This window comes from Meleagris gallopavo, chromosome 6 (assembly GCF_905368555.1).
Source record: "Meleagris gallopavo chromosome 6, MGAL_WU_HG_1.1, whole genome shotgun sequence".
Taxonomy (NCBI): Eukaryota; Metazoa; Chordata; class Aves; order Galliformes; family Phasianidae; genus Meleagris; species Meleagris gallopavo.
Window position 1 is genome coordinate 15,273,324 of NC_139409.1, and position 25,360 is coordinate 15,298,683.

Below are 25,360 nucleotides of genomic sequence, written 5' to 3' on the forward strand. Positions count from 1 at the left end.
CACTTTTAAAGCAACGCTTCTTAAATATGTATTTACCACATACAACTCCAGTGATCAACAGGCTTTTCAAAACATTGGAGTATGAACTCCTGCCAAGTAAATTAAGTTTATGATCTGTGTGGTGTTTGGCGGTTACCAAATAAACTTGGGTGCTATGTTGAAAGTAATTTTCTGAGTGGAGGTGGTTACACAAACCACTGGGTAAAGAGCTGCATGCAGTCACTCACCAGCCATAACTGGCAGCAGAGATGCTTCTGTTCAGTCCCCACATGCAATTTCTGCTATTTGTGTTACGGGAATGGAGGTGAATGGACTGACATGGGTGCTAATTTTAGGGGTGGAAAGCAAGGAGAAATTAGAGATGTACTAGGAATCCTAGTTTGGGAAGATAAATTGCAAGACGGCATGATAGAAATGGATGTTTACCTCCTCTTCATTTCTGTTTCAGCTGTAAGTGTACTTGTAGTGAGCCATACCCTGCAGTTCCTGCTACCCAATAAATCCAGTTTTGGATATCAGCTGAGGCTGACCGTAAGTCAGGACAACCTCGCTCATATTTCCTCTTTCTGGACTTTTATTCTCCTGGCTGAATAAGTTGGTGTGTTCTGCTCTGCAGTGACCAGCTCCAAACAGGAGGCTATGGGAAGCACTGTCCAGAGCAGCAGAAGGTCTGAGCAGAGCAGTGTCCTGAGAGAGGTGATGCTTTGGCTTCCTGTAAGGTGAGAGAGCCCTGAGCCTGAGCTTCCAGCTTGTTGGGTATGTGTGCTGCCAGGCTTGTTACTGTTGTCTCCTAACTCGGTAGCTCCTAGGAACAGCAGTCAGTGAACTGTTGGTCTGACAAAGGACCCAAAATCCTGTCAGTTTATCGGATGCACTCAGTGGTTTTTGTTTTTGTTTTTTTTCAGATTGATCTTGAGGAATGTCAGGTTTTTTGATTCTGAACATGGTGAATGCATGAGGCTTCCTCAGACTTGATGGAATTTCAGATGCACAAAGAACTGTCTGTTCAAATGATGAAGCAAGCTGTAATCTAAACAGACAAGTGAGTCTTAAACTGCAATTCCAGAATTTTGTGTCTCAATTCCATCTAGCTTTTGAGGTATAAATGAGTTGTACTGCAAATGGATTAGGTGGATTACATTAAATTGGAACAAGACATTTATGCTGGAAGAGGAGTATTCAAAAGACTGTTAGTGGAAGGATTGAATGTCTACAGTTAATTCATGCTCTGAGTTCTGTGCAGAAGACTGGTATCTATTACTCCTTAGAGGGTTTTGCTTGTTGGAAGAAATTTGAGTTAGAAGATGTAGCTTGGGGCAGTTGCTGAAATTATCCTTAACTTCGAGATGTGGTTTGCATCAGTGGCTGAAATTACCCTTAATCTTGAGTAGATCCTGAGCTCTTGGATTTTTATGTATGAAGTAGATAGAACACTTATTATTTTTGTAAGGTTTTTCTTCTTGTGAGTGAGGGTGAATAGATGGTTCAAGGTTGGTTTGGTTGCTTTTTTAAATTAACTGATGCATGGATATGCAGGTTTTCCTAAAATCAAAGGGCTCATTTAGCTGTTTCGTGTACCACTTCCAGTAACTGCTTTCTACCTTTTTTTAAAACCAGAAGCACTTAGTTTGCTCCTTGCCCCTTACTGCTTTATAAATCTGTATTTAATTTCTGTGGTCTCATTGTGTTACTTGATTGTTGTATTTCTCAGTTGGTTTTGAGATAAAGTTTCATGCAGTATCCCCCTTTATCTAAAAGCCAGATGTGTGCAGCGGACACATTTAGCTGGCAAAGTAATGTGACGGAGAGGTTCAGGCTTGCAGAAGAGGGGTTTATATATTGTTTCATAGCTTTATCTGATGGGATTTGTGCTGAAAGGAATGAGGTGTTTGGTTTGATATCACAAAAATGATTTTTATAAGGGGTAAAGGCTCGTAAAAAACAGTTTCGTTTTTGCAACACTTTCAAAAGTAGTCTCACAAGATCTTGTGGGGTGGTACAATCAATATATTTGGTCTGTTTCTGCAAGACAAGGCTACAGGCGCACCGCAACTACCGCTACAGCAAATTCGACATAAAATCTCAATACGGACTTGAAAATCTCCTTTAGCTGCAGCATTGAAAATCATGGTGTCAAACTCACTACGTCTGAGAAGAGGAGCAGAGCAGCCGGACCGTCGCCCTCTGGAGGTGTGACTGATCACGGTTCCACCGCTGGGTGCAGGAGCTTCAGTTCCTCTGGCACGTCTCACCCCAAGGCACGTGAGGTCACCTCCCTGTCTATACTCAGAATAAGTTCAAATTCCTACTTTAGTGTTATTTTTGCTGTTTTATTTTTATAACCCTGTTGATACAAAAGACCCCATTCTGATCAGATGTGATTATGAATCTCTCTTCCAGAGACAAAATCTTTTTTTTAAATATTCTGCAGGCTTTAAATTGCTTAAAGCCTCTTTTTTTTTCTTGTACAGTCAGAGCGCTTGAGATGAAAACCAGCATGATAGTTGGGCTCTTGTGATGCATTTTTATGTAATTATTATTCAGAGCTGAACTGTATTCTAAGTCAGATGTTTAAAAAACAAAGAAAGTAGCAATAATTCTTCATATGTTTATACAATTGTCCAGTAGCAGAGATCTTGCTGGAGATTTGTGCTGCTTACTGTGCAGTTCTAAGGGGAATGCTTGCTGAAATGGACAAACCTGAGAGTCTTCTCATTAAATATTGGTCCTTCACCAAGAATAGTTGCTGGCTTTAAAGGAAGAGATGCCTCACCCTGAGGGGCGTGGGCCAAGGAGTGGGAGAACACTGTTGTTAATGCAGCTCATCATAAAGGGTTATGGGGCGATTCAAAGCAAGTGGTTATAACAGTCATATTTCATAAAGCAAGCTGAAAAAGAGCAAACCCAGTCCATGCTGTCAGTCACAAGGAATGTAGTATCTGATCAAACCAAGTTAGCCTTAGAAGCAGGAGCCCAGGTCTAACTGAAAGCAGTGCATCTGCTGCAGTGCTGGGCTCAGCGAGGGTTTCCTTACCCTGCCAAAACACATCAGCAGTGTGGATGCTGATGATATCTTGTGCACTCAGGAGTCACTGGACTTGTCAGAGCCACACCTTTTATCTGGTGTTTGATGTAGGATTATACATCCTCAACCTGTGTGTTAGAGGGAAGGACAGAAAGAACAGAACAAGGACATGCTTTTTGCTATTATTTCATGTTGTACACAGTGCTCTGATGATATTTAAGTGTTACTCACTTCTCCATGGATACATCCAGTGTGACAAACCACCCCTGTTCCAGAGCAGCCCCTCGCACTTCTCAGTGCTTCCTTCTCCAGTCCCTGCTCATAGACCTTTGGGAGCTGACCGTAGGAGCTGGGTCACAGAACAGAAAGACTTGCCAGTCATCGTTCACTGATTACTTTCACAACTGTAACCTTGTTCAGATATCTTGTCTTTATAGATCCTGCTCTCTTTCTGATGTTCAACAAGCTACTTAGTACCTTCTGTTAGTGTATGTAGGACCACCAGGCGTTTGTACCAACATCGTTTAAGGGATTTCTGAGCACTGAGTCTCTTTTATGTTTACATTCATTAGTGGATCTGCATTTGAGTCCCTTACAACAGTGTTCTGACCGTATGTTACAGCGGCAGGCTGTATGGCAACCGTTTCCACCACAGCTTTTGCTTTGGGTTATGGAATTGAAATAGCCTGGCAAGTCAGGAACTAGTGATGTGGATGGATATGGCTCTTCCACTGAGAAAATAAGTTAGTTCTATGAATCCAGATTGAAAACCTCTTTGCTATAGGACAGTTGACACTTGAGAGCAGTATTCTCTACTTTCACACACTACAATAAATATGTGTGTGTATGTGTGTATATGGGTGTATATATATATGTAAAGTATTTCAGTAAGTATCAAATGTTCTAAGTAGAAATCGGCCTGATATTTCAATACTGTCTGCCACTAGAAAGGACAACTTAAATAGATCAGTTATTAATTACTTTCATTAGGTCTTGTGCCCCCTGCTTTCCCCATAGCCTTGCTCCTTAAATGCTCATTTGTAGTTCCTTCCTCTTCTTCATGCTGTGTTGGCTTTTGTCAGCTGCTTTCTTTCTCCTCCTGCAGTTATCCTGGTTCCTAGCCCCTTGCTGATCATGTTTTTAGTTATCCCAGTCTGCCAACCAGAAACACACTGCTCTTCTGCCATGTGTGAGTTGGAGATACTTTTGTTATCTTCATGTTGACCAGATGTGTTCGGGCATATTGGGGAGGAAGAAAAAATATGTCAAAAAAACCACACCAAAAAACACCTGCTTGCAAAGATAAATGGATTTCACTTCATTTGATAATGCCACAAACATTTGGGTTGGACAGGGTAAGAACATTATTTGGCAGAAAAATAACAGACCCTGATCTGAGAAGAGCTGTAAGCTATGAAAAAATCCATGCTAACAAGGTTGGCTTTTAGGCTGAGGTGTAAGTGGACGAAACCTAGCTCTCCATCTTCGTGATACACTGTGGAGATCAAAGAAAAAGTGTTTTTTTTTTGGGGGGGGGGGGTCAGTAAAAATATCCTCGTACCAGCAGACTGGGACTTTGTTTAAAGACATCTGAAAATAAATAAATATGGGATGTGGTAACACATGGCCTGGGAATAATACAGGGATATCATCCAGACATGCAAGGATGGGATCAGGAAATCCAAGGTGCAGATCAAACTGCATTTGGTGAGGGATGTGAGGAATAACAAGCAGAGGCTCAATAGTACATTGGTCAGAAGAGACAGGCAAAGGAGAGCGCATCCCCTCTGATAAATGAGAAGGGAGAATTGTCTGCAACAGACATGGAGACAGCTGAGGTACTCAGTGAGTTCTTTGCCTCAGCCTTTACTGGCAGTCAGGCTTCCCATGCATCTCATGTCCCTGAATGTCAAAGGGGAGTGGGGGGCAGGGGTGCAAGACCAAGACTGCTTCATGAGACTGAATATGTACAAGTCTATGGGGATGGACGACATGCATTCCAGGGTTCTGAAGGAGCTGGCTGATGTGGTTGCCAAGCCCCTCTCCATCATATTTGAAAAGCTGTGGCTGTCAGGTGAAGTCCCCGGTGACAGGAGAAGAGAAACATCGCTCCCATTTTTAAGAAAGTGAGAAAGGAAGGCCTGGGGAACTACAGGCCAGTGAGCCTCACCTCTGTGCCTGGGAAATTCATGGAGCAGATTCTCCTAGAAGTGATGCTGATAGCACTGCTATATGCAGGGTGACTTGAGTTTGTGCCAGAAATGACTGCACTGTGTTTCAGCAAAGCCTATAATTGGGTTAAAAAGAGGAAAAAGGAGTACAGTGTTGGAGCTTGCAAATCAATGATCTCATTGATGAAGCCATGTAATTCTCCATGCACTCTATCATAGAATGATTTCGTTTGGAAAGGGGTCTTAAAGGTCACTTAGTTTGCTGAATGTGACCTATATTGCAAAATAGAAAACTTGTGCAAAGTTAGAGTGGGGCATGCTCGCAGTAAGGCTACTTGCAAATTGTTACATTAAGGCACTGTATGTATTCAGCAGTTTTCTTTGTGGTCCTTCTCCACTTTACAAACTAATATATTCCTCAGTAAGGTGCATTAGAGATGAATGTTCCAGATGCAGAGTGGAAGGAGAGGCAATTAACGCATGGCATGCTGTGAAATCTCTGGGTACCAACAGTTTCTGCACAGAATTTTATAATTTTTAAGGAACAATTGGTTTTCCTACTATGTGGGGTGACTGAATGCAAACAGTTTCTGAAAGAGGACAGCAGCTCAATCATTTTCACAACAGCTAAAACCCTACAGGTTTGCATGTGGGTTTCTACTTTCATCAAAAAGTAGCAAAGCTGGTTCCTCTGGACCAGAGAAAACTCTCCTTTCTTTTATTGGCACGCATCATTTCAGCTCTGGCGAGGGGAGAGCAGACTTCTGATATCCTGTGAAAGAATCCGAGGCAGAACAGTGTCTGGTGCAGGCCTCCATCACACAGAAGGAAAAGCATAAAAGGACAAAATTGCTGGCCTTGATCTGAATTGCTGGCTTGCTGGCAGAAGTAACAAGAGAGAGGGGCTTTTTATTTTTTAATTCCCTCCCTCCTACATCATTATTGGTCTGAGTATGGAAAGAATTTTCCCTCTCTTTAAAGGTATGAATAATAATAAATGGGATAATCTGAAAAAAAGAAAAGCCAATTCCATATGGTAGGCGGGTAAAGCTGCCCTGTGGGAGCTCTATTTTTTTCCTTCAGTAAAAAAAGTAGTCATCATGCAAATTCTAAAATCCAGCAGCCATTGAAGGGGAAGGGGAAACAACAAAATGCTGTGTTTGCCTGTAACTGTGGACCAATTATTCTTCCAATAGCTGCATTCATGTGTGCAGTTCCCTGGTTACAAAGAATGTGGATTTTTGGCCTTGAGCCTGTTTATCTTAAAATCCATTTTTTGTTTATTTTAAGTGAGCTTGGTGATGCAGTACACTTATTGGTGATGATTTAGATATGAAATTAATCTATAACTCTTAGTAAAACCATGTATTCTCATATTGGTGTATCTCTGAAGCATTAAGATGACTGTTTTAACTTTACCAATGTATTTTTTTTATAGTTTAAGATTTTAGTGAAGTCAGCAGCAAGCAAACACAATGAGGTGTGACTTGGCTCTCGTGGACTTCAGTTAAATCTTCCCTTATTGCCTTGCAGGAACACTTTTAAGTAACTTCTGCATTTGGTTATTTGGTGGGAAATGTTTTAAAGAGATCTGAAACGTCTGTTCTGGCTAACAGCACGTGTCCTGAGTAAAGCAGTGTTTTGCCTGAAGAAGCTGTGGGTGCCCCATCCTTGCAGGCATTCAAGACCAGGCTGGATGGGACCCTGGGCAGTCTGATCTGCTGGGCGCAGCCCTGTCCATGCCCGTGTCTGGGGTTGGAACCGAATGGGCTTGAAGGCCCCTTCCAACCCAAGCTGTTCTGTGATTCTATGAAAGCGCTTCTTTTTTCCGCCTCCCATGGAGCTCTGGTCACTGCAAGTTTCTCCTGGCTTTGGGATCATCCATGCCCATGGTTTGGCCTCAGATCTGAAATGGAAGCTTTAAGAAAAAGCAATTGGATTTAAATATGGCAATAGATGGTGGCTTGTTGTCTTCTCCTTAGTTTTACTGTTCAGAAGGGAGGTCTGAGGCACCAGGGCTGCATAGGCAGAGAATGGATTGCTACAACTGGACATAAATTATTTTTTCACATTTTTTCCAAGCTCTGTCTTTGAATTTACCTGCCAAATGTGTTAAGGACAGCATTTGTTCTAAGCCAAGAACTCTGCACAGCCTCAATTTCCCAACCCCTTAATCCCACCTGCCACCAGTGAGCACATGGGACAAGGTGCTGCAGGGTGCTGGCGAGCACAGCAAGCTGGCAGTGGGAGCAAGGCAGTGATGCTGCACACAGTTGCAGCATGTGGGCACTCAGGGCAGCTGGGAATCTCATCTCTGTTTCTGCTCTGTGCTGCTTGAGCCATTCAGTGCTGCCTCTGCTGCTTGATTCTGCTTCATCAGGAGATTCTGATTTAATTTGTAGTTAAAATAGTCTCATTAACAGAAGCAAAGCACTTAAAAACAGCAGAACAAAATAGCTGTGCCGTGTCACAGAATTTCCAAGGGGTGACTTTTCCCACCTGTAACTTCTGATTCTGGCTGTGTTTCCCGCACGGCACAATGCTGAAACACCTCTGGTGCAAAGCTGATTTTAAAATTCACTGGTGAGGTTGGAGATAATACTAAGAATTTAATGAATTCCGGAGATGTTTTTTAATATCACAAGGCTTACTGAAAGTCTGTGGGTCTCATACTCTGCTGGCTCTCTGGAGTTTGTGGCTCTTGGTGCATGATGCAGAAGCCCAGCACCCCAAATCCAGGCGTTCTCTTTGTTCCTCCTCTCCCCTGAAGTTGTATCCTGCTCCCGGTAAAGGAATGGTTGAAAATACAAAAGCAAGGAAACATGAAAGGCTCAGAAATAAAAAGCAAATATGACTAATTCTGGATATTTTTAATGACTTAAAGATAGTCTCTCAGTTTGTGTCTGGCCTCATGCATGCTGTTTTGAATGCTGGGTGCTGGTCATGCTGAAGTCCCATTGTTATATTTCCATCAAAAAAGATGCTATTCTGTTGGCTTTAAGAAGGGTACTCTTGCAGTCCATGGTTGTAGGCACTACACCACACCCCTTACTTTCTGTCTACAAACCCTTCAGCTCCCCCCACTAGTGTCTCTGGCAGCTTCATTGTGTTCTGCAGCAGCTGTGGGTCTCCGTGGTGCTTCAGGCTGAAGATGGGGTGGGGACATCTCCAAATATCTCAATGCATTTAGCTCACTGAAATCAACACAGGGAACACAGAGGGGATTGATGACCAAAGAGAAGGTTTATCTGCTAATTACAGGACTTTCTTTGGAGCCTGAAAGGCTGAAAATATGGACACAACTTAAGCTGTGTGTGGGGCAGGAATAAGAAGACATTTTGGGAAAACTGACATTAGAAAAGAGGGATAAGCTGTTGAGAACATCCCGAGAGATCAAGAAGAATTTTCCTGAGAGGCGAATGTCACAAGGACTGCCAGAACTGGCCATTTTAAAAAATGTTTTGTATTAAAAAAATATCTGAAGTCAGTACATAACTTATCACAATAGAATAGAAGTAATTAAGTCCTCGTCAGCAAAATAGAGATGAATTTTTATGCCATTCCACAATTACTCCTGACAAATGTTTTTAATTTGGCCAAAACAATAGCAAGGAGGCTCTGTGAGTGTCATAATAAGAGATCTAGACCTGAATGATTTGTTTCAGTCATCGCTGAGAGGGGACAATAGGAGGGACCAGGATGAAAACATAGAAAACAAAGAATGGGGCCGCTTGTAATTTTGGCTCTCATCTTTCATTAATAAATCTCATGGTAGTTTGTGGTTTTCTTAGAGCTTCAGCTCCCAGATTCACGGAGTAAATAAGAACCTGCGTTGACATTGCAGAAAAACAAGTTTCTAATTTTCACCATTGCAAGAAAACTTAAACTAATACAGAGCAAGAAAAGGAACCACTTTCCGTTCTGACCTGGAATAACAGCCGGGGCTCATGCAGAGCCGCCCTGCTGCCCTCCTGAAGTGGCAGTGGTGAGAAGCATCGCCCATTGTCCCCCATCCCTTTGCCCACCCCCAACCCAAAAGCTGCCATTGTTCTCTATTATTTGCTCTCCTCTCTCAGTAAACCAGCAGGGCTCGAAGCAGAGGGACCCAGCTCTCCTCATTAGAATAATTGGGCTGATTTATGAGCACGAGATGCAGCTTGCGGGCTGCAGTGTTACCATTGAGTCGGGGTCCCCGCTGCCCACCTGGGCTCTCAAATTTCTGCTTGTTTCACACAAAGAAAACACACAGGGAGATACAGGTATAAAGTTTTTTTCCTTCACAAGGTATTCCTCGCAAGCTGTACAACCCAAGATAATATGAAAGTCTAATTAAAATGCTAATGGAAAGGGGGAAAATCCCATGTTGGACCCTTCCTTAGCATCAACTGAGTAGAAATTTTGGCTTGTAAAACGCTCCCTGAGGAGGTTCACTACATCACAGCAATACTGAAAGCTGGTGCTGCTTCATTCCCCTCCTGCGCTGTGACAGTTTTGCATTACTTTTTGGAAAGGGTTATGGACTGGGATTTACAGAATGTCCTTTTCTCAGCAAAAATGTTAGAAGTGTCCTTTATTAATTGCTCCGTTTCTTGGTAGCTCCACGGGCAAATACAGTGCACTTCCCTCACTTCCCTGAGAGGTGTTTATGATCACCTTCACCAAAGAACCATACCCAGCACAGGCCTCTGCTAACTGGAGGCATTTATAGTGCTGACAGGTAATGGAATCATTTTGTGATTCGTGCTTCTAGTGCTTTTGTGAATTGTGATATTTTGTCTCAGGGCAAGCTGATGGTGCCAGCTTCAGGAGTGGCCCTCCACACTGTAAAGCCCCTGCATGGCCTCTGAAGAGCCTCAGTGAACCTGGGGAGCTCACGGTGTAACTAAGGCAGAGAAGCCAAAGCAACAAGGGAACGAAGCACGTTAGGAACAGGCATGAGAAACCCACTGTTGTGTGCCAAAGTGCCTGTATCACACACTGCCCTGACGTATCACAAAAGCAAATCAGCACTGCTATTTTCTGCCACCTCCATATTGTCTCAGATGCACTCGGTGCTTGCCAGACTCAGAGCAAACCTCCCCTTCAAGTCTGAAGCAGGAGAGAGGTGATGGTGGTACCGAGTGGGACCTGGGCTCTTCACTGCAGTAAGAAAAGCTTTTCCACTTACCAACGCCTGCTCACTCTGTGCTCACCAGGAAGCAGAAAGTGACAAAAAATCTACCGAAGCCACAGCTTTGTTGTTCAGAACTCAATGTCTGGATACATAAATAGATAACCTAACTTTTTCTGCCTCCAGGCACTTTCACTGCTGGACATGGGATGTTGCCATGGGAAGGGTCTGGTACCGATAGTGGTAAAGAGCTATGGCTGTAAAACAGAGAAATGGTTAAAATCCTGTGCAATGTGCCCCTCTCCTAAACTATCACACTGTACTTGTTTTCCCTTTCTCTTCTCAAAATTGCTGCCTTGGGGAGGTAAAGAATTACCATTGCCTTAAACCGTAATCAGGATCAGATGTGCTAAGGGAAAGGCCTCGCTCAAATATCAAAGAGGCCTTAAGCTGCCAAAACACAGTGAGAGGCAGGAATCCCTAGGGAATCAAAGCTGTAATTTGTGCCTGACCTTCATTCTAGCCAGGAGATGCAGTGGCCCCATGAAAGCAAGTTTTGTTCTGTCTGTTTGGGGATCCTCATGGCAGCGGTGCTGGTCACAGTACCAGGTGCCATGCAGGGCTGACGGCCACCCACCTGCTCCAGGGATGTTCTTCTGTGCCAAGCTCCTTGCAGCAGCGACAGTGACCCTGTTGGCCCTCTGGGGCAGTGGGGCTGCAGCAGCTGGTGCCCAAGTAGCACTCCAGCATTGCCAGTGTTCTCATCATGCAGTTGTTGTCTGGATTTGGAAGCAAAGGGAGATAAGGGAGATGGTTAGTGGGTATGGTGGTGATTGGTTGGTGGTTGGACCAGATGTCTTAGAGGTCTTTTCCAACCTTAATGATTCTGTGATTCTCTAACTGTGAGGAGGCCATGGTATCTGGATCAGCTCTCAGCCATTCAACCACGAAATCAAGCATTCCAAGAGAAAACAGACTGATGTCAGTTCTGCAGCCTAAGGTAGAACACAGCGAGGTGATGCCTCAGACCTGCAGGCACTGCCTCCCTCCCCCACTCCCCAGAGCAGTGTTCAGCTGCAGGCTCTATGCTTCCAAAAACCTCATTCTAAAATCCAGTTCTGAGTTTCCCTTTGCAGTAGGTGCACAAGGCACGCTGAACTTATGGGGGATTAAAAAGCTTATTTTCTGTAATTCTGCCTTACATTTGCTGGGGACTAAAAGGTGTGGTGCTTAGATGCCTGCCAGGTTAAACCAAATGACACCTTGAGGTGTCTTCTTGTGAGGTGATCTATACCAAGGTTGCATGGAGCCTCTGGGCTGGTCGCAATGGGGTGTTTTGCCACTCCTTCCCAACTGGGCTCACTTCAGTCTCCAATACAGCCATACAGCCATGGCTCCATCCGGCTCAGCCGCAGCCAGCAGCTGTATGCAGGTCACTGAAACCCCAGCGCTGAGCTGTGATGCCCAACCAGCCTGCCTGCCAGACACGGCCCTTCGGGCAGAAGACCTCCTGCAGTTAACGGGATGGAAGAATTCAGGTTATCTTCCATCGCTGCAATGTGTTGTTTCCCAACAGAAGATACATCCATGCACAGCAAATACCGAGATGTGTGCAATAATTTAACATCAGTTTGGAAACACAGATGGGATTTCGAGCACATTCCCCATGGGCAGCACTGGCTCTGAGGGGAGCAGGGTTGCAGCCACTGCTGTTTTAGGGGCTCGCTCTTCCCCTGCTTCTCCTTCATTAAGAAGAAATAAAATCTGATGTTCAGTTTGACTGCAATCGGCCGAGCAGATCAAACAATTTACCTGGTCACTCACAGCATGTCTCTGCTGCCTTCAGCATTTATTTTACAAAACGTACATCTGCAGAAGAACTCGTGCAGACGACTGTGAGGAAAGCTTCAAATCCATTACGCACTGGTGAGAAACAGTACGTATTTGTGGTGTGACAGAACTAACGCCAATGACACCAGTGAACCTATGACCCGTCCCTACCGCCCTGTCCCACCCGCGCATCTATTTCTGTGTCCTGCCATATCACGTCGCCGTAGGGCAGCACGACCCGACTCCACCAGCCCGCCCCGCCGCTCCCCGCGGCTCCGCCATAACTCGTCAGGAGCGCCACTGCGCATGTCCGGCCGCGCTGCCGCCCGCCAGCAGAGGGAGTGAGGGAGCCGCGGCGCTGCGGGGCCGTGCGCGGGATGTGGGGGCAGATAAGCGGGGTCGGGCGGGTTACCGTGCCGCGCTCTTGCTTGTATGTTTTTGGCTTTTTGTTTGTTTGTTTCTTGAGATTTGCAATTTCAAACAACTGAATCAGAGTCAGAGAATATCCCATGTTGGAGGGACCCACATGGATCACTGAGTGCAGCCCCCAACTCTCACAGCACCACCCAAACCCAAACGCAACGTCCAGATGCTCCTTGAACTCCAGCACTTAGGGTCGTGCCCACAGCACTGTGTAGCCCGTTCCATGCCCACCGCCCTCTGGTGCAGAACCATTCCCTGACCCCAGCTGCCCCTCCCCTGACACAGCTCCATGCCGTTCCCTCGGGCCCTGTCGCTGTCACACAGAGCAGAGTTCAGCGCTGCCCCTCCGCTCCCTGTGAGGAGCTGCAGCCGCCATCAGATCTCCCCTCAGCTCCTCTGCTCTGGTCTGAGCACACCCAGGTACCTCAGTTGCTCCTCACACATCTTGTCCTCCACACCCTTCACCATCTCCTTTGAATGCTCTCTAATAGTTTTATGTCCATATATTGCTGGGCCAAACCGCACGCAGTGCTGGAGCTGAGGCCGCACAGAGCAGAGCAGATAACCCCTCCCTCACTCGCTGGCAGAGCTGTGCCTGGTGCACCCCAGGGCACGGTTGGCCCTTTGGCTGCCAGGGCACACTGCTGGCTCACATTCACCTTGCCATCATCCAGAGCCCCCGGGTCCCTTTCTGCGGGGCTGCCCTCCAGCCTCTCATCTTCCCGTCCATGCATGTAATCTGGGGCTGCCCCGTTCCAGGTGCCAAATCTGACACTTGCTCTTGTTAAACCGAAAGCGGTTGGTGACTGCCCTGCCATCCTATTTGTCCAGGTCTCCCTGCAAAGCCTCTCTCTGCAAGAGAACTGAGATGGAGCATGCTCTCAAAAAGCCCTACAGGGAGAACAGAACTTAGGAAGGGACCAATCATTTTAAAAGATTCAACATATGTATGAATAAGCAAATGCAATGTTTCATACCAACCTTATTTTCTGCTCTTGTTCATGAGTGTTGTAAATACTTTTGGAATTTTCATCCATTGTTATGTTGCACAAAATTTACTTAAGGGCACTCCAGGGAGGGCAGAATTGCTGTGTCCTTTAAACAGAAAGGGTAATTGAAGCATATGGCTTACAGTAAGGCCTGCATCCATCTCACCTAATTATAGAGAGAGGTCTGACTTAGAAGCTGGCTTGTCTTTGCTTCCCTCTAGAGTCAATGGGGGGATAGACTTGGCACCTCCAAAAGGTGATCCAGCAGACAGATACCAAAAATCCACGCAACTAACTCCATTCAAAAAGAAAAAAAGATTCAGATTTGGGGGAGTGTATGATACATCATTTTAAAAATATATCTGTAATTGTGATGTTTAACTCAAATTGTAAACCATGAAGTAAAAATCCTTACTCTTACTTATCTTGCTAAAAAGCACAGAAGATGCCCCATAGGTGCAATGTTCCTGTGAACACCCATTAAGGAGTGAGATAAATAAGCCTTGGACAGAACTATTGTGAATGGGCTCCCAAAACCTGCAAGTAAATCCAGGAAATAGCTCAGGAGTGCAGAAAGGTCACAGGCAACAAGCTGTAAGTCTTGCTCGCAGCAGACCAAGTTCTGCTCTCTTGAATTACACTTCTGATTTAACTATGTTTATAATAAGCAAACAGCAAATGCTAGGGCAGAGTAGGAATGTGCAACCTGCTCGTTCCTTCCAGAGGCTGCAGCATCCCACCAACACCCTGTGGATTCCTTTGCTGCCTGGGATTCCTCATCCCTTACTGATTTGACACTTCCTTTGCTGTTTCTGGGATCACAGCGAGTACATTTTAAATGTTCATCTTTTGCACTTCAGTTCCTGTAGTACTGCCTTTTGGCTCAAGGCTGCAATCATAGAGGTGTTGCTCAACAAAATCCATCCTTAATTCTTGGGAGCTTTTAGAAGTCCTGAGGGATGTCCACCTGCTGTTGAGGCACCTAAAATCCTTTTGCAATCTGTCCTTGCTTAGACCAGTGGCTGCTTCATTCCTCCAGCTGCCTGCTGGCAGTGCAGAGGCAGGTTTCAAATCAGGTTTTACAGCAGCAGGCAGCCTGATGGCAGCAGCTCAGCTTTTTTTTTCACAGGTTCAGTGTCTTTTTGCATTTGAGGTTTTTTCCATGTTCTGTGCTGGAACTGCTGTAAGAAGAGCTGCAAGAATACAGCCTACTGCTTCCGTCAGCTAGAAGAGGGGCAGCTCATCAGGAGGTAAACACTGCACCGATCAAGTTAGGACATACTTTATTAGGAGAGCCATGCCTCTGTTGCACAATTGGCCACTAGCACTGTTGAGGGTGATGAGAGGAGAGAAAATCACAGCCTGGCCACTGCCCAACTTGTCCAGTGTGGGCTCTCATGCAGTCCAACCTGAGCAACCTTATCTGCATCTTTCTGTCCTCTGCACAGCTGCAAGGGTGAGAGCTCAGCACTTCCCCAGGGCTGCTCTCAAGGCATCCCAGGGCTTTGTGCCTCAGCCTGCTTACATATATCAGGCTTTCTTCCTACAGGAGCCACAGGTCTGTGGGGAAGAGGTGCTTCTGAGACTCTCTGGTGCCAGTTTTGATTCTTCTGTGCCACGGCTTGTTTGTAATGGTCACTGCTTGGGCAAAAGTGTTCACTGCTGCCCTTGGCAGAGATGGAAGTTGGCAAAGATTGGAAATCTCTTATTTTCCAGAGTTGTTCCTTCATATTTCATGTTTTCCACAGCAGCAAATACAGATGCAAATCTCCACACAGTAACTGTGGAGTTCTGCGTCCTTGTCATATTGTCATAGACCCATTCAGTTTTATCCCATGCATGTGAACATTCCCCATCACAGACTTTTGCAGCAAAGCCACAAGCTTGCACCTTTCTTGTATCTCTCTCCTATATCTCAGCAGTCAGAGACAAAACTGGCTGTTCCTTTGATTTGCTGATCAGCAGCATCTGATATGTCAGGCAATAGTGAGAACTGCCCAGCAGGGATCCTCATATCCTGCATTTCAGGGCTTCACATCCTGTGGTGCCAGACCTCCCTGCCTCATCTCAGCACAATTCTGAAACACTGTTAGTATAGAAGTGAACCTTGACTTGGGCAGTTTCTTCTCTGATATTTGCCCTCTTGTTAAGACAAGCATTTATGCTATCAGAAGGAGTTATGAAAAAAGGAATACGGCGGATGGGAAAAATGGCAACAGGAATTCAAAGAGGAAGTGGTCAGTATTTGCTCATAACTTTTGCATAACAGCGGTTCTCTTCGTTCCGTGACTAGGGAAAACCAATTACAGCAGCTAGGAAAGAGAAACATTTCTTTCTGTTTCTGAGCATGAGAACCAGACTCCTCATTGCCAAAAGCTGCCCAGCATGTTTTATTCAGTTGTGTGCTTAGGCTACAATGGTTCTTTGCACCATGAGTAAAATGCAGTGCGTGTAACTAGACATTGCAATCTGCTGAAGGGCCCTGTGTTAGCTAAGTCCCATTTAGCTCCTACTTTCTATGAGACCTTGTTTTCTTTACAAAAGGGTAAATTCCACTGGTATTTCATTTCCTATTTTTATTTTTATTTTTGCAAATTAGAAGTTTGGTGCTTTGAGGATGTGAGTGGCTTCTGAAGAAGAATTATTTTGACAATAAGCATGACTACCAGGTGGGTAGAAGAAGGGATACCCCTCCAGTGTCAGTGGTGGTGCCATGCTCTGTGTAAGACCAACAAAGGGATCACAGGGCTGAAACCCACCAGAAACCGCCTCCAGCACAGTGCCAGGCCTGCCTGCCACTCCCGGCTGGTTTTGAAGGCTCTTGTAGCTCTGAGTGTAGCCATGCTGGAGCCATTTGTTATGGAGCTGCAGCCTGTCCAGGAGAAATGAACTTATGCAAATGTCAGCTAATGATAAATAAGTGTCATTATTATATTAACTTTGGAATTAGTGGAAAAGAGCTTCAAGGGATATTGGCAGTTACCAAATTTCAAAACTGTTTTTGTAGTGTTTTACCTCTGCAGTTGAAAGCAGTGTCTTTGAAGAAGCAACAGTTGAAAGAAAGGGTATTTGGCTTTTTTCTTTTTACGGTCTCTTCTCTTCAAATATAATCTTCCCACTTGCTTATTTTCCACTTCAACTTTCTTTTTTTCTTTTCTATGCCTGTGGGATGAATCTATGATCGCAAGTACAGTGGGTTGCCTACCAACCATAAGATAAAATCTAGCAATATGTTACTTCTTTGTGTGGTAAGCTTTCCTATAGATCTGGAAAGGAGGAGAAACTTCACAAATTCTGATCTGAAAATTGCTTTTCCTTCCTCTCTGTAAAGATCAAGGACACAAAGGCTGCAGTCCAACCTCCAGCATTGAGAGGGCACAGAATTTCCCAAGCTTTTGATGCTGGGAATCCCACACAGAGATGGAGTCTCTTGCCTTTGCAATCACTTTCCACTCCTATGACATCTTTCAGGTTCATTCTTTCAGTGCAAAGAGCCTTTCTGGGCCCTTGGTCCTACAGAATGTCTGAAGATGAGAGAACCTTTATGTCTCATTTAGAGACCTTTCGACATCTGGTGGTGGGAAATGTGGAAAGAGCTACTACTGTCATCAAAAGGCAGTTGCACCAGACTGGGCATTTAACACTGACCTTTGACATGTGGTAGAGGACAAGAGGAAAATTTCAGAAGAAGGACTTGCTTTGGTGGAAGCAAGAACAACATGGTTATGTTTATTGTGGCAGAGAGGAATCTCAGGCTCACTCTCAGGAAGGCAGAACCACCTCAAGGGGTTTCTTTCAACAAGAAATCTCTACATGCCTGGAGCAAAACCTAGGCAAGTTTGCGATGCCTCAGACCAAGAGAACCATGGTATAAAGCCCTGTTATATGTCTTGAGTTTATGGGCACCTGAGCATGATCAGTATCTAAACTTCTACAGAAACATTTGTCCAGAGATGCAGCCATCTTGCTAAGCTGAGCAGCTCCATGTCTTCTTATCTAAGACAGCAGAAACCACATCCACTTTCATTTCAAAACACACCAGGGAATATCTTCTGCTGTTTGTGCAGCAGCCTAGAAGGTAGAGCTCATGCTCTGGAAATAAGAGACCATTTTAATTCCCTTCTTGGCTGAAAGGATTTAAATCAGTTGTTCCAAAGACAGCGAGTCAGTAAGCTACAAAATGATGTGGGTAGGGAAGAAAGTCTGCCTCTCTCTTTGAAGCTAGGTCACTGCAAGTCCAAGAGTGAGATGGTGGAAGGAGAAGAAATGTAATAGTCAGAGTCTGCAGCCCACAAGTTGGGCACTTATCTGGGAGTGTAATTCCAAAGCAAAAAATGTATATGGAAATTAGTCCCATACAAATATATGAGGTATGTTTCTATGGCCTTTGGAGATCAGATGTGGGTTTGTTCTACCTTGCAGAAAGGAAGCTCTTTGTTGAAAGAAAATTCTAAAAGATGAACGATATATGAAGATTTTAGAAACTCTTCAGAAGACAGAATGTAAAGTCTAACCCAGCTTTTTACTGCAGTGTTCACAAACTTCTGATCTACAGATCCAGATTTTAAGATGATATTCCCCTTCTATTCCTTACAAGCTCTGTATCTGCAGTGCTGCAGCATGTTGAGTCCTCACAGCCCATGACACAGCAGTTTCAAGACCTGTTAGTCCAAATTTTCAGGTTATTGAAAGGCAAGGCTAATGTAAACTGAGCAGTTTTTAGGTCAGATGGGTTTTCATTTGCAACTCTCAAATCTTAGAAGTAAAATGTCTTAAAAAGAACTTATTTCCAAAAAGACTGCAATTAAAAAGTTGAACTGGCTAATTATGGGGAAAGTGTTTATACTTCCTTCGTGGATCACTGTTGCATCTCCAGAATATTGTGTATTTCTTATAAAAACTGCATGTACTTTGTCACTGTAACATTCTCCCCTTGCCTGTACCTTTATGGCCACAGCACTACTGAGGTGCTCCAGTAGTTCTCAGTTGTGTGCTACTGGTGAGCAGGGACAGGAGAACAGGAGGGCACTAAGTGCTTTCATCTCTTTGATCTCTGCCTGGCTTCATACAGCTGTGAGCTCTGTCAGACCTTATCCTTCCTGGGAGCCTCAAGGCGCTTCTGGAAGTCTTCACAATCTTCTCCTTGAACTTCTGCAATCAGCTATGTTTTTTTCTCTTTTAAAGTGACAAGTGGGAAATGAGTTGTCTTTTTCAAGCTTCCTCCTGCCTGTTGCTTCTGAGAGAGGAGGGAGAGGCTCCAAATTCCCACTGTTCCTCACAGGCTGAGATCCAGGCAACTCTTTGAACATGCAGGATGCTCTCCATGAGGCAGTATAATACAACACTCACCAGTCACACTGCTGGAAGCAGCAGGTCTGCTTTTAAAATACAAGCTTCTAAATTGTGAGCAATATAGGTAATGTAGTAATAATACTGAAAGCTTGTTATTTGCTCTAAATTCTCAATCGCAGCTGCCATATGTCTTGAAAAATTCATTCTAGTTGAGTCTGGGTTATATGATAAGGACACATCTGGAGCTGAGTCAGAGGCTCATTTTCTCTTTATCTGTGCCAGAGGGAGCGTCATAACGAAAGCGGTGACTGTGACTGCTCCCCTAGAGAAGTGCCAGTGTTATTGTACTCACTGTAAATTCATGGGAAGGAAACTTCACAGGCTTTTTTTTTTCTTTTCTTTTGAGAAGCGCAGGCACATTTGAACCAAGACATTCCTGCTTCTCTCAGTTGCCAGGTCTAAGCACAAGATGCAGTGTTTCTGTTATACTTGATATCAAATACCTAGTGAATAATCAAATTCTCTGCTCTGCTGCAGCTGTGCCATTAGGTAAACGCAAAAATTACTGAACTTCACTCTTATCAGACAGCGTTTTCGCTCTTTGGCTGCAGAAGGCAGGTCTCTGCAGTGTGCCCACAGCTGGACCAGTTCCCCACATCCTGTACAGCTCCTCTGAGCAGTGACTTCATGCACACTGCCAGCAGCAGGGAGCACCCAACCAGGTACTGTAGGCTGCTATAACTTATTCATATTGCTTTTTCCAGTTTACCTTCTAAAATACAGAACTTGAAATCACATGTGAAGAAAAATAAGAATTTTCTGTGTTGTTAAGGGGAACTTGGCCAAGGAGAAGGAAGCTGTAATTGATGCAGAGGGGTTGACCGTGGAGGAGTTTAATAACAGTATAAATATCTGCTTAGACAGGCTCTAGAACCAAGTCACACACATTTCTTATACATATATATATATATAAAATTATATATAATTATTTTATATAATGCCCTGATATTAAGGACCCGCTTTTAAACTTTTTAAAGCTTCTGCATTCATGCTGCCTGCCCATTTCCTGGTCACTTTAACTTGGTGGCATGTGACAGAGAAGCCTTGGAGTAGGGAGCTCTGTGAAACCTGGCAGGTTGCAGAAGCGATGATCTGCAGCTTCTGCAGAGGAGGAGACAGAACAGCTCACTGCCCAGAGCAGGGACAGGGGGGATGCTGCAGGGAGGAGGGATGGCACCAGGGACGCGGGAAGGAACTGGGAGTGTGGGAACTTGGGAGAGGAACATGTAGGAAACCAGCCTTCATGAGCTTTACTGCAAGCAGCTGAGCCTGGCACAAGACAGGCTCTGCCCTTTAAAAAAGCCTATGTGTTCTTTCCAAAGTATCTGCTGGTAAAATGAATCCAGTTAACTCAGCTTCCTGTCAGCACTGAGCAGTACAGCTCTGATTTACCTGTTGGCTCAATGGCAGCACGCAACATGGAAGTAGTGTTTTACAATTTAGGATGTTTGATTTTGACAGCACTTGATGTGCTGTACACAGATCTCTGCTTTAAAGAAACGGGGGACATGAAGGTGTCTGCTCACCTTTGGAAACGGAAATAAATATTAACTTATCTGCACAATGTGTGAGCGGATCTTGCCCTGCTGCAGGAAACTCATTAATCTCACATGGAAAATAAATAAACCAGGAGAGAAAAGGATGGGTGGGATTTTCACTTCCTCTCTTTCCGCAAATCGTTATTTCATGTGAACAAATGCATGCCAAGGCTTTTTAAAAGGAAAATTACTGCAAAGGGCAAATAAGATTGTAGAATCTTTTCAAAGCTCCTCAGTGGAGGGGTAATTCTGGGTGGTGCTGGGACAATTCACCTGCTAAATGCTGCCTGGTAACTTCCACTATTAGACCACATTTTCCATTGCCTACGACATTGTCAGACTTGTGCCATTAGGACTAAGATTTTCCACAGCAGGTGCCTGTAAAAGGCTGGAGGTGTGTGATGTCTGTGTATGTGTATCAAGAATTGCCTCAGGCTGAGCATATATAAAAATTTTAGCCAAAATGGTTTTGCTTCTCAACAATTACAAGAAAAAAATGTGCTGTTCCCATCACAGCAGTCTCTTCTTTAGATAGTCTGAAAGGTTCTGTGCTTCGGAACAAAAGCTTAAAATTTGGCAGGAAAATTTCTTTACTCACTCTGGAAATCCACCTCAGCGTGGCCGAGTTTTATGCTTAAGAAAGATCAGTTTGCTCTGGATAGAGCTTCAGAGCTCGGTATTTCAAAGCTCCTGGCTTCAGTGACTCTGTCTTATCCAGAGCAGACCAAGGTGTCTTTCTTCAGCCAGTTTCTCCTCTACTCCTCTGGAACCCTCTGCTCCATACACCTGGGCTAGGAGAAAGGCTTCTGGCTGCTGTACTGAGCCAGTGACCAATGTGTGCCACAAGATAAGAGGGGAACTTTTGTTTGCTGATAGGGAAAATGTAGGTGGTCACTGGCACCCCATTCAGAACTACAGTTTTGAGAATGACAGAAATTTCAGTCTCATTCAACCATGGAAAGGTTGCAATTTCAGCCTACAACAAATGAGAAGAGTTGGGAAATGCATGTGAGTGACCCTTACCTTCCAGAAAAAAAAACAACACATGAGTTTGTACCTAAAATCAGCCACAAGCTGTGGCCTTGCTCTTTCCTCAAAGGTGGGAGAGATTGTTGTCCAGTGCCTTGAAAATTCAGACCTTCACTGAGGTGTCTTTGTATGGCTCTAACTGCTGGCCTTTCCCAAAGACAGGCATCTGTGACCAGGGTAGTCAGCACTTACACACTCACCCATGTGTGAGTCAATAAGTCTGCAGAACTCCAGATCTGCTCTCACATCCTCTGCAAAATGACAAACTGAAGAGAAGCACGGTGAGTGTTACATGCACTGACTGACTACCTGTCCTTTCTCTGAGCCCAACAGTTTATTCTCTGCTCACTAGTGTAGCTTTAGAGTGAATAATTGGTAAGGTGTTCACCAAGACTACTATGACAGGTTGAGGTTCTTTCTTCACATTTATCCATAAAATTTGGCAGTCCAGAATGTTTAATAGTAGTAATTTATAACAGCAAAATATTGCTAATAGAAACACCCCAAAGATATTTGTCACAATCCAGAGTTACGTTTCTATAAAGACATAAAGTTTCAAAAAGCAAGGAGTTTGAGAATATGAGAAACAGAACTGTAAATTTAAGGTAAGAATATAAAAAAATCTATTCATGGTCTTAGGATTGGTTCATAGAATTCAGACAAACCTGGTAAGAATAGGGCTGGAAAAGGGAATGACAGGAAGTGTGAATGAGACAGACAGCCTTAGGTGTATGCAGGAACCAATTGAAATAGCATATGACCACAGGACAGGCTTTTCACAGTATGTATTTAGGAGAGTAGGTATGGGGGTAGTTGAATTGTTGATTTGGATGGCTTATATGTGAAATCTGAATCAGATTCTGTTAATTTCTGGCAGGTAAATGGGAAGGCAGGAATGAAATCTGAGGGGTACTGCTTGGGGAAACTTGGGATAGCACAAAACAGAAAGGAAAGGAGGCATTCATCATATTTAATGGTCCATCTCTGCTTCTATATTGGACAAATAAATGGTCACAGTACAACAGTCTGTAAACCAAGGATCTGTATTAATTGCCCATTATGATGGGTTTCCATCCATGCAGAACTCTGGTGGAAGCTTTTCTTACAGTGTAGGTGCTGAGAGATGTTGCTCCTGCAAACAGATTCCCTGACCACTAATAATAGCCAAGCTCTTGTAGTCTTTTGGTGTGGGGCCACCAGTTTTGGTTGCTTTCCTCTATCAGCTTTGTAATTTCATGAAATTAAACTTAGCTTTGAGTAAATTCAAGCCTATCTTTGAGACCTCAGTCAGCTCTGATCGATAGAAACTTGCTAACAAATCCAAGAATTACTGGGAGTAGACACAGACACATAAGCCAAGATTCCTTGTAACTAGGAAAGGAAAAAAGAAAAAAAAGGAAAGGAGAGAAAAGGAGAGAAAAGGGAAGGGAAGGGAAGTGAAAAGAAAAGAAAAGAAAAGAAAAGAAAAGAAAAGAAAAGAAAAGAAAAGAAAAGAAAAGAAAAGAAAAGAAAAGAAAAGAAAAGAAAGAAAAGAAAAGAAAAGAAAAGAAAAGAAAAGAAAAGAAAAGAAAAGAAAAGAAAAGAAAAGAAAAGAAAAGAAAAGAAAAGAAAAGAAAAGAAAAGAAAAGAAAAGAAAAAGAAAAGAGAAAAAAAAAGAAAAAGAGAAAAAGAAAAGAGAAAAAGAAGGAAAAAAAGAAGAAAGGCAACAAGAAATAAACCAGATACTTGAAAACCTGAGAATAGTGTGGATATTTTGAAAAATCGAACTTGGTTAACACAAGCACATCAAAGTCATTAGGATACCTTCAGCAGCCTCTGCAGAAAGCCACTTCCACCTCTCAGCTCTGCCAGTAGTGTCATCCCATCGCTGTGCAGCCTCCAGAGCTGTGATCTGGTTACCAGCAGCCCCTGCTCTGCAGTGATTTTCTCTGTGATGAGGGGAGTGGAGATGCAAGAGGTAGGTTTGAAATCCAAATTATGGCAACTCGTGAATCCTAGCTGCAGTAGACCCTGTCTGAAAATGCTACCTTTCAGCAATTTCTAGCTGTCTGACACCAATGGATCATTACTAGTTTCTACTTTGATGAAAGCTACCTAACCAAAATATCACACTGATCATCAGTCTAAAGCCAATTGCTTGAATTTTGCAAAAATATTTGCAGAAAGGAGTAATTTCCTTCGTGTCTGAATATATAATACAAGCATGTAATATTAGCTGATTTAGTTTAAATTAGGTGATACGGTTTTGTTGTACCAACATTTAGAGGGAAGGATAAAGAAAGTGGTTACTTACCCAGCTGGGTGGATATGGCTGCTCTGGGATTAAGCTGCCTGTCTTTAATTCCAAAGTTTAAAAAGTGAACTGAAATGAACTATACTTTTAAGTTTTTGATTTCTATCTTGAGGATCTCTGTGAACAATACCTGATAGATGCACAGTGCTGAGACCCACAACAGAGGAACTGGAACTTTTACTCAGGGGTGCACAGCTTTTTGATTGAGGCACAAATGCTCTTCCTTACTTATTAAAAATTGGCTGGGGGAAAGAATACAAGAATTTCAGAGAAGAATTTTTACATATTTCTGATCGTGTTGATATATGTCTGAAAGTTCTAGTCCCAAAACAAAAATGGGTAATTAAAACTTGTGCTTTGTGACTCCAGAATTTGAAAAACAAATCACACAGAATCTAATTAATGTCTATAGGATTACTTTCATGTCTTCTCAGGGATAAGATATTTATAGCTACACATGAAAACAAGAAAAGGGCTTAAGGGAATGCAAACAAAACCCCACCACCCAGCACCTTAACTGTAGCATCTGCAAGGCAGCGACCATGGAATACTTGATGAAGTCCTTAAGGCTAGGAAGGCTGATAATAAGATTTCTTTTAAGTTCACAGTGCTGCACATTAAAGAGACACTGCCAACCTGATTTGGAAGGGAAAAGCATTACAGAACACACACAAGATGTTTTTGTTTTTATAGAAGAGTTTTTTTCATCAGCCTTTGCCAGTGTCTAGAAAAGGAAAGAGGTTTAGAAAGCAGCATACTTGGTCCACTAGCTTTCTGCAGTGTCTTTGCATGCTATCTGTCCACTGTAATGCTGAGTTATAGGTCGTGCTGTGTGTGGCCCTAGACTGGAGATGGAGCTCCCCTCATCACTGCAAGAAGCAGCAGCTCCATGAGACTCTGCTTTAAGCAGGATGCACTGAAGGCCACCTGCACACACTGACACCGCCTGCACGCAGAGTGCTGCTGAGTGCACAGCACAGACTGCCTGGAAGCAGGCAGCTCCAGCTCCTCTCATCTGCTCTGTGAGAAGAACCACCATTTGCTGCAATGCCAGACCTGGCATCACCAGATTACATATGGATTATCTGGGTGAAGAAAAGTCAAGTCATCTTATTTTAGATCTATCTTTAATTAACTTTTTATAAAACCAGACAATATTTTACTAACACCTGAGCCTTATGTAGAGGGACTATAATCTCACAAAACAGCTTAGGTGTAGTCTTATGTTTATCCCACCATGGCTGCTTCAAGGACCTTCACTACACCGATGTCCTTTAACCCTTGTTTGCCTTTCCCATTCTAAATGGAAGCAGCAGTGTGTGTTCCAGCTGCCTGTGTGGACTGATTCAAATTAGCACAACCTTCCTATTTTTTCTGTCTCCCATAATTTTTTCTCAACACCCACTGGAAAGAGAAAGAACGTGAGCTGCCAAACAAGTAGAGCACATAAACTTATTGGTATTCAGAAAAAAAATGCATTCAAGCAACACTATTAATGTTGCACAGTCAATCATTAAAACTTGGGAAAGCTAATTTTGTAATTTTAAATTTTAGCATAGTTTTTACTTACAGAATTGCATGACTTTTCAGTTGTGCTGTG

At 43.7% G+C, this 25,360-nt stretch overlaps 1 protein-coding gene across 1 annotated transcript; it reads right to left on the minus strand.

Moving 5' to 3' along the window:
• Nucleotides 1-1,950: 1,950 nt before the first annotated feature.
• LOC104911362 (uncharacterized) lies at nucleotides 1,951-25,349 on the minus strand. The gene is made up of 7 exons (XM_085227192.1): nucleotides 25,331-25,349; nucleotides 23,271-23,395; nucleotides 13,973-14,085; nucleotides 10,944-11,084; nucleotides 7,848-7,973; nucleotides 5,196-5,312; nucleotides 1,951-4,238 (listed from the first exon to the last, which is right to left on the minus strand). Exons 3-7 carry the CDS (start codon nucleotides 14,027-14,029, stop codon nucleotides 4,170-4,172), a joined length of 510 nt encoding a protein of 169 aa, XP_085083318.1. The 5' UTR covers nucleotides 14,030-14,085; nucleotides 23,271-23,395; nucleotides 25,331-25,349; the 3' UTR covers nucleotides 1,951-4,169.
• Nucleotides 25,350-25,360: the final 11 nt, after the last annotated feature.